At 41.7% G+C, this 9,498-nt stretch overlaps 1 protein-coding gene across 1 annotated transcript in view; it reads left to right on the top strand.

Annotated features, from left to right (window-relative positions):
• The first annotated feature begins 6,234 nt into the window (after positions 1-6,234).
• Positions 6,235-9,498, top strand: part of LOC115110864 (mucin-2-like) — a 31,290-nt gene continuing 28,026 nt past the window's right edge. The window contains exon 1 of the mRNA XM_065006725.1: positions 6,235-6,414. Coding sequence (XP_064862797.1) covers positions 6,363-6,414 — 52 coding nt within the window. The 5' untranslated portion in view covers positions 6,235-6,362. The remainder of the gene's footprint in view (positions 6,415-9,498) is intronic.

Here is a 9,498-nt window from a genome sequence, read left to right as displayed (position 1 = left end):
GAGGAGTTGGCAAAAGCACAAACAGATCTGGAAACCAGGCTACTCGGGTAGCCGAGTTGGTTAGAGTGTTGGGCCAATAACCAAAAGGTTGCTAGATTGAATCCCCGAGCTGACAAGATAAAAAAAAATCTGTTGTTCTGCCCCTGAACAAGGCAGTTAACCCGCTGTTCCTAGGCCGTTGTAAATAAGAATTTGTTCTTAACTGACTTGCCTAGTTAAATAAAAAATAAATACTCTAGGTCATTCTTATCCTCAACTAAGTATTGAGGGGTTGAGTTTTGTTGTTTCATGCATACCAGTCAGCTTTAAGGCTTGGATGCCAAACTAATGGGTATTCTTCAAATAGTCAGTGCATTATGGTATCTCAGTATGACAAATGTAAAAGAAACTATTGACCACTCCTTGGGAAAACACAATGACATAGTGGTACATTTTATTGACCCCATTTCTGAGTAATGACTTCCTTGATAATTAGTCATGAGTTACGTGAAATGTTTTGTAATCTGAGAGTTTACAGCAGTTTACAATCTTTTTACTAACTTTATAGTTTTTAACTAACTTTATAGTTGGCTACACAAATAATTTGAGATTGGGTCATTTTGAGGTCTGTGCTTTCATTGTACATTCTGTTCTTCAACTCAACATAGCCAATTTATTTTAAAACGGGCAAGCGTATTTGAAAATCGCCATTGTTCTGGGAAGGTTTGCTCAATCAGTTTGAGACATCATATATGGATATATTAGAGGCCTCTCTTGTTTATGGAAAGGGACACATCCAACCTGGACTCTGGGGTAGAAGTAACCTAGTAAATGTAAATCCGGGACACTGAAATTAGTATGATATTTTACATTTGTATGGACATGGGTGAAAGTAGAGTTAATTTATTCCCAGTACAGGGACCTCCTACTGGATGTCTGCACACACTTTTTTTATGGGCCTAATCATGTAAAAACAAAAAATTATATTTGAGTCATTTAACAGACACACTTATTCAGAGTGACTTAACAGTAGTGAGTGCATACATTTTAATATTGGTCCCCCTTGGGATTCAAAACCACAACCCTGGCATTACAAGTGCCATGCTCGACCAACTGAGCCACACGGGAACCCACGTGAATCTCTGTTCATTTAATAGGATCTCCATGGGCCTAATAGTAAAGGTTTGTCATTTAACTTTTTTAAATGTATTAGTCTACCTTTTTAATGTGGCATAAACACAACTAGTGATTGTGTTTTCACGTAGGCTACCTGCGTACATTACTCAGGGACGGCGGAAAGACAGGTGGTGCAGGGGAAGAAAAAAAACGTTTAAAGCCTCATTTACATATTTTTCTGCTTATCTTTTTCAACAATTTGAAGGCTGTGTGTTAGTAAACCTGTCTATAATTAGATGCATGCAGCTTCTCTTCTGTCAGTGCTAGATGATTGTCTAGAATACTAAACAAAGCCTTGCTCACAAGAATGTCATACATTTATAGACGGACCAATGCATCGTCAATAATCTATACTGTACAAAAATATAAACACAACATGTAAAGTGTTGGTCCCATGTGTCATGAGTTGAAATAAAATATTCCAGAAATGTTACACATGCACAAAAAGCTTATTTTTCTCTAATTTTGTACCCAAATTTGTTTACATTCCTGTTAGTGAGCATTTCTCCTTTGCCAAGATAATCCCATCCACCTGACAGGTGTGGCATATCAAGAAGCTGATTAAACAGAATGATCATTGCTTACACATGTGCACCTTGCGATGAGGACAATAAAAGGCCACTCTACAATGTCCAGTTTGGTCACACAACACAATACCACTGATGTCTCATGTTTTGAGGGAGCACGCAAATGGAATGCTGACTGCAGGAATGCCCACCAGAGCTGTTGTCTGAGAATTCAATTTTAATTTCTCTATCATAAGCCGCCTCCAATATCCTTTTGGAGAATTTTGCAGTAACAACCTCAGCCCAGGACCTCCACATCTGGCTTCTTCACCTGCGGGATCGTCTGAGGGGGGTGCTGAGGACTATTTCTGTCTGTAATAATGCCCTTTTATGGGGAAAAAAATCATTCTGATTGGCTGGGCCTGGCTGGCTCCCCAGTGGGTGGCCCTATCCTCCCAGTGCCACCAATGGCTGCGCACTTTCCCAGTCATGTGAAATCCATAAATTAGAGCCTAATGAATTTATTTAAATTGACTGATTTCCTTATATGAAATATAACTCAGTAAAATGTAGGAAACTGTTACATGTTGCATATATATATATATATATATATATATATATATATATATATATTTATTTCCTTCTTTTCAGTATAGTTGACATCAGTAATTGAGGACGTTTACGGACTAGGGAAGGTTTCCAAATTACCAATCAGTTTGACCGGTTTTAAGGAAATTAAAAGCTGTTCAAAAAGATCCAACAAATTCTATAGCAATATATAGTGGGAAAGCGGCCGTGTGTTTGGACAATGAATTAACAGTGCAGTAAATAAAATCTAATAAAAACATCTGTCTTGTCCAGGACTGGCGCCATCGCCAGTCAGAGCTACAGTGGGCCTGTGTTCTACTGCCAGACAGTCCTCATTATCTTTGAACTGGACTGTGTGTTTACCGGCAGTAGCACAACTTTAGATCATTAAAACGCATTCGCCAAAAGACACAAAATACACCTGAATGGATTTCTGTGAATATGTAAATACCATGGGAGTCATCTTACATTTTGGAACTTCACAATTGTATTGATCAAACAACCATAAAAAGGTAGGCTCTCTCCCTCAGTTGAATGCATTTGATTGACAACTAAGATATGTGCTAACTCTGGATAACAGTCATTCAAGTTCAGCATAGCTGGCAAAGTGATTAACTTTTCTTGCTAACTAACCGAATAACACCTGCATCTCTAGTTGTAGCCAATGAAAGAGGGGGAAAACTCAGTATTGAAAAACCAAGAATTCTCAGGTCATTTTTTTACGCGCTACTGCGACCCAAAGTGACCGTTGTTTTATTAGAAAAAAAGATGTCCCTTTATAATGTCCACTTAATTTAATTTAACATAATAAAACAGAAGAAATAAATGATATTTATCCAGCCTTGCTGCTATGCTTGCAGATGTGCATAATATGGTGTGACCATTTCATTTTTTTGCACTGCATGGATCACCGGTGCAGTTGAACGCATCATTGCTGTATGATGCACTCAAAATGTACGGTAGCTGATTAGCCAGCGTAGGCTACTGCCCAAACGTTGCTCTGATAGGCCTACATGTTTCTCCTTTGCATGGTGTTTTGTTGCAGGGTTTGTTTTTGGTTATTCATTGTCAAGCTTTAAAAACCGAAGCAAGACTGCAACATTTTAGTAGCCTAGTCGCTAGGAATTTGGCATGTGTCTATACACTTCCCCTCCGCTGCACACTGTAAACGGGCCACACGGAAGCAGCGCAATTGAAGTTGAATTCAGCGATGCGAGCGCATCAGGCTGTAATTTCATAAAGCCGTTGACTCAACTGTTGACTCATTTATACTCGCTTGTGTGTCCTATTCAACACGCATGCCTTGTTTGACACGTGCGCAAGCCTTTTAGCCACGTTATGACTGACTTGTGATCATTGCCCCTTGCTAGTTTGATTGTATTGACATTTCCAGCCTTAGTTACAGACAGTGGTCTGTTTTTGTTCAAAATATTGAGTCATTGAAACCGAATGGGTGGCGGCAGCAAGCAATGATCCAGGCCAGCTGGGATTTACAACCTGAGAGTAATATTTTTTGTCATGGAATTTTGAGTCAAATATAATCTATTTTTAAAACCTCTTATCAAGTTGGTTTTGAAGCATAAACTGGGAATTTTATATTTTTGACTGATATTATGACAAAATTGTCAAAATTTTGTTGTTTGTGTCATATCTGCAAAGTGGTTAAAATGCTGTCAGTTCCACTTGAAGTAACCTTCTGTCTTATGTAACCATACCAAATGTAACATATTGTAATGAAACAGGGCAGGGAGCAGGTCTCGAACCCCGAATTCCAGCGCGTGTGCCGCAAAAGCACGCTCGTGCGGCAGAGTCGATTTCCGCGCTCATAAACCCAGGGTCGTTACACTATCATACTAATTTCTGTATTTCGTATTTATGTTTAATATGTTACTTCTAGTCCATGAGACCAGGCTGACTCATCACAAAGAATATGCAATTTATGACTGGACCAATGCTTGCATTAAGACCACCGATGAAAATAGAAGTGGAACATACATCCGAGAACAAGTCCTGTAGGCTATCACATGGAGAGAAAACACCATTATGCAACAGTCTGATGAGAAGACGACTGAAAATCGATGGCAACAGAGAGAATCCCAAAGAGACGCCAGCAGTCTAGCAATGTTGTACTCATACCAACCATGACCTCTGCCAGGTTACCCAAGGGACTGAATCTCATTGCTGCTTTACATGCGCGCGGTGATAATACCGGCCGTCACTGACTAAGGGAAAACACTGAAGAGTGTTGTGCAATATTGCTTTATTTGTTTGAATATCTAAGCGTGTGTAATTACCCCAAGGCCCGCCAGTCAAGTGCACCGTGGCATGGCATGCCGTCTCTTGTTCTCTCTCGGATGGTGCCCGCGATTTGAATCACTGTAAAGCCTAAGCCACATAAACCCCGCTGACGTCTAGTCTATGAGACCAGCGTGCAACCCCTTATAAGACACAACCCAAGCTTTATGTTGAATTTGAGAGTTAAAAAAAAAAAACTGGTCGACTGGATATGATTTTTATGCAGGCTAGCCTAGGCCTGCACATAAATGGCCCAATTGGTGATTTTGATTGGAGATTATTTTGTTTTAACACCGTCACAAACAATAAAATCCATACAATTCAATTAAATTGATTCAATTAATTCACCTGTAATAATCACCTAACTCTAAGGAACGATTAAAATGGCATTGTCAGACAGATATACCTATCACGGAGTGACTTTCATGAATTAAGCAAGACGTCTCTGGTTGTCGTTTATCTATTGGAGATACTGCATAGGCTAGCCTGCAGGTGTGATGTGTGTTTTCCTTGGCACTCCTCAAATATCTGAAGATAAGAGGCAAGCACTTGACGCATCTGAAAGTTTAGTGTTGAGATCAAATATGTGCGTATTAATGAATATGTTACCCCTTGAGACAGTTTTTGTGCTGTCAAATGCCCAACGTCTTCAGATCAATAAAACCCGCAGAGCAAGAACACCTCAGGCTAATTTGATTCAATTATAGAAAAGGTTAGGTACACTCAGAAAAAAAGCGTTCCAACACGGTTCTTCAGCTGTCCCCATAGGGGAACCCTTTTTGAATAATTATTTTTGGTTCCAGGTAGAGCCCTTATGGTTCCAGGTAGAACCCTTTTGAGGTCCATGTAGAACCCTTTCCACAGAGGGTTGGTTCTACATGGAACACAAACGGGTTATACCTGGAACCAAAAATAATTATTCAAATGGTTTCTCCTATGGGGACAGCCGAAGAACACTCTAGATAGCACCTTTTGTGTATTGTCCATCATTTGCCTTTGTCTATTCAGTAGACTATTACAATGCCTCTAAATTTTGCCTAAGAGGACCATTCACATATATTTGAATGCATAAAGTTAGAAATGCCATGGTCCAGGAACCATATAAATGTTTACACATTGGGTTGATCTTGCCAGATGCAAACAAATGCCACGTGTTGTGATGGAAATGCTATCTGATCAGATACAGCCATAAAATCCTCCCAACCGGAACATTATCCTACAGTAGGTTATAGCTAACGCTCATAAAGACTCGCAAATGTGTATTTATTACAGCGTAATTGCCCGTTTGTATAAACAAGTCCTCTATGAAAAATGTAGCAGGCTTCAACTTATCAAAACGTTTCCTTCAGATGGGGACATTAGTGCAGGTCTTATAAAACGTTTTTATACTTGATTTGTCATCATATAAGTTTTACTTGAAAACAATGTCCAAAAGTGAGTGTTGGTTGAATAGTTCAAATACTGTAATATAAAAGCACATAAAATAATCCCCAATGGCAGACTATGCCAAAAATACCACAGGCCGAGGTCTTGTGCGCAACTCACCTTATCTACTTTCCCGGTATTGGCAGAGCGGACACTCAGGACTGTCATTGACCGAGCTTGTTGGAGGGAGGCAGCAGAGCCCGCCCCATGAGGAGGGACTAAGCATTTAATAGGGCTGAGACCTCTAAACGGGCTCAAAGAGAGACCCACCTGTGGCAGACACGGACAGACGAAGGGAGTTAGTTATTGCGTCTCCAGTAGGACCGTTACTTCACCGCTGTTCTTGTTGCTCTTGATTATCTGAACTCGGACGAAACGTTACACAGAGTGAACATGATATTATTTTCTCATCAGCTTTTCATCCTCCTATGGATTGTTGTCACAGGTAAGCTCCATTTCAATGTTTTATAGGATAATAATGTCTTGTTGTTGAAACGCTCTTGTACCTATGGATCATTCTGTGGAATATTGTTCCAAATACACTTCTCAAAGCAGGTGCCATTTCGTGTAGGATATAGATGGAAAATCCTGAGCTCTGTATGGTATTTAAATCAATCTCCAAACGTTGCCCATTTTTGCCTATCCATTGCCATAGGCTATGTTTATATTTTTGTTCCCATAAGTTTGCAATGTCACTGGAATAACGATGTAATAACATTAAAGCTGCCAAATGGATAGCAATGCAGTGTATAGACACAAACTAGGCTATATGTACCATCACTAGCCTACCCTAGAGTCACTTAAGTTACATTTTCAAACACACTACATTACCAAAAGTATGTGGACACCTGCTCCTCGAACATCTCATTCCAAAATCATGGGCATTAATATGGAGTTGGTCCCCCCTTTGCTGCTATAACAGCCGCCTCTCTTTCAGGAAGACTTTCCACTAGATGTTGGAACATTGCTGCGGGGACTTGCTTCCATTCAGCCACAAGAGCATTAGTGAGGTCGAGCACTGGTGTTGGGTGATTAGGCCTGGCTCGCAGTCCCAACCCAAAGGTGTTCGATGGGGTTGAGGTCAGGGCTCTGTGCAGGCCAGTCAAGTTCTTCCACACCAATCTCGACAAACCATTCCTGTATGGACCTCGCGTTGTGCACGGGGGCATTGTCATGCTGAAACGGGAAAGGGCCATCCCCAAACTGTTGCCACAAAGTTGGAAGCACAGAATCGTCTAGAATGTCATTGTATCCCGTAGCGTTAAGATTTCCCTTCACTGGAACTAAGGTACCTAGCCCGAACCATGAAAACCAGCCCCAGACCATTATTCCTCTTCCACCAAACTTTACATTGGCACTATGCATTGGGACAGGTAGCATTTCCCTGGCATCCGCCAAACCCAGATTTGTCCATCGGAATGCCAGATGGTGAAGTGTGATTCATCACTCCAGAGAACGCGTTTCCACTGAGTCCAATGGCGGCGAGTTTTACACCACATCAGCCGACAATTGGCATTGTGCATTGTGATCTCAGGCTTGTGTGCGGCTGCTTGGCCATGGAAACCCATTTCAAGAAGCTCACGACTAACAGTTTTTGTGCTGACATTGCTTCCAAGAGGCAGTTTGGAACTTGCTAGTGAATATTGCAACCGAGGACAGACAAGTGTTACGCGCTACGTGCTTCAGCACTCAGCTATCCCATTCTGATCCCATTCTGGCCTACTACTTCATGGCTGAGCCGTTGTTGCTCCTAGACGTTTCCACCTCACAACAACAATACTTACTTTTGTATATATAGTGTACGTTTTATTGTATCCATTATTATGTAAGGTAAGAAACCATTACTTAAGAAGGCTCTGATGGATATCTTTTCATATATACAGTACTAATACTTAAAAACTAGTGGCTATCTTAGACTCTTAGCAGGAGGTTCCCCAAAAATCTCCAAATAGAGGCCAAAGCTTACTGAAGACTGAGTCATTGGTTCTAATGCTCTCTGACTGGGTGTGAGTCAGGGATGGGGGATAGTGTAAAAAGTCCCTGCGACACACATCTTAACCATTCAGAGAATCTCTCTTCTCTTCTTCTCTTTCAGCCTGCAACACTGTTGAAGTGTACTGTGGAACCTTAATGAGCCTACAGGCTCAGCCATGATGTTGCTTAGCCCTGCTGCCCTATATGGAAGTTGATTCTATTGGTCGCAGTCTCTTAATTAGGGCTGCTCTGGGGTTGCTTCATCACTTTGCCAACTATAGCAGGGATGGGCAACTGGCGGCCCGCGTGCCCCCTTTTGTTGGCCCATGGATACATTTTTATTTACATTTTTTAGGTACTGAGTCGGGATCTCAACTTACTGTTGCGAGTTAAAATAGTAGAATACACAAAGTGCAATTTCGAAATTTGGTTGTGCATCAGCAGTTTTTCTCCCTGACAATCACTCAAATAGCCAATGTCAGCTAACATTTTTTAGATTGGTAAGTTAGTCTAGCATCCAGCTATCTAAACCTTTAGTATCATGGGCGAATTACCAACCAGGGGGCCCCCATTGGTTTTCCGACCAGGGGGCCCCCATTGGTTTTGTTAGTCACTCTCATTCAGATATCATATTAAAAGACGGCAAACAGTTCTCTCCACCCTATTGGAAAATGTGTACAATTCCAGGAAATAGGCTGGAAAATTGTAAGCGTGTTCAGCGTCCCTTTGCAAAATGAGTAGAATTGCATGAAATGAGTTATAACATTACAAAATCTTCTCTGCGCCCCATGGCAAAACCGCTTAGGGCCCCCAAAACGTTAGGACCTCATGATGAGTTCCGATTTTTTTGTGGCCCTCACCTCCATCAAAGTTGCATATCCCTACCCTATAGGGAAGGACACATTTAAGGTTAAAGGTTACCACCAGAGGCCTGAGAGGAGACACTGTCATGTGGCTCGGTCCTTGTTAGGTCCCCTGGTCCCTGCAGGCTGTTTTTATAGTTCAATCACTTGTCATGTGTTTAAGGACTCTGCAACTCAGGGAGAGAGCTAGGCTCTGAACTGAAGGAGGCTTGTACAAGAAGCATGACTGAGTGTGTGTGTGTGTGTGTGTGTGTATGTGTGTGTGTGTGTGTGTGTGTGTGTGTGTGTGTGTGTGTGTGTGCAGGCAGGCAGTCAGTCAGCAGTAAAAAGATACAGATGAAGGATCTCCTGAGGGTTCGATCACCTCTTCCCCTGAGTCTGGCGCCATGGACGCCATCGTCCAGCGTGTGTGTGCGTGTGTGTGCCCCCGATAAGAAACCTCTCAAAGAGGGGGGGGGGGGGCATGTTCAGTGTCTCTTCTCCTCCTCTTCTTAACCCTGTCTCTTTCCTCTCTGACCACATACATTATTCATGTCAGAAGCTTCATAGTTTTGGTGGTTAGTCATGATATTATATGTGCAGAGCATGCAGGGTCTTTACGGGAGGTGATGGATGGGGTGGACTGAGCGAGGACACACACACACATTCATCAGCCCTCCCTTTTAAGTGTGATGAAGCCCAGATATCAACGA

The sequence above is a fragment of the Oncorhynchus nerka genome, linkage group LG21, assembly GCF_034236695.1.
Source record: "Oncorhynchus nerka isolate Pitt River linkage group LG21, Oner_Uvic_2.0, whole genome shotgun sequence".
Taxonomy (NCBI): domain Eukaryota; kingdom Metazoa; phylum Chordata; class Actinopteri; order Salmoniformes; family Salmonidae; genus Oncorhynchus; species Oncorhynchus nerka.
The sequence above is the reverse complement of the archived record's forward strand: the minus strand, read 5'-3'. Positions and strand labels throughout refer to the sequence as shown.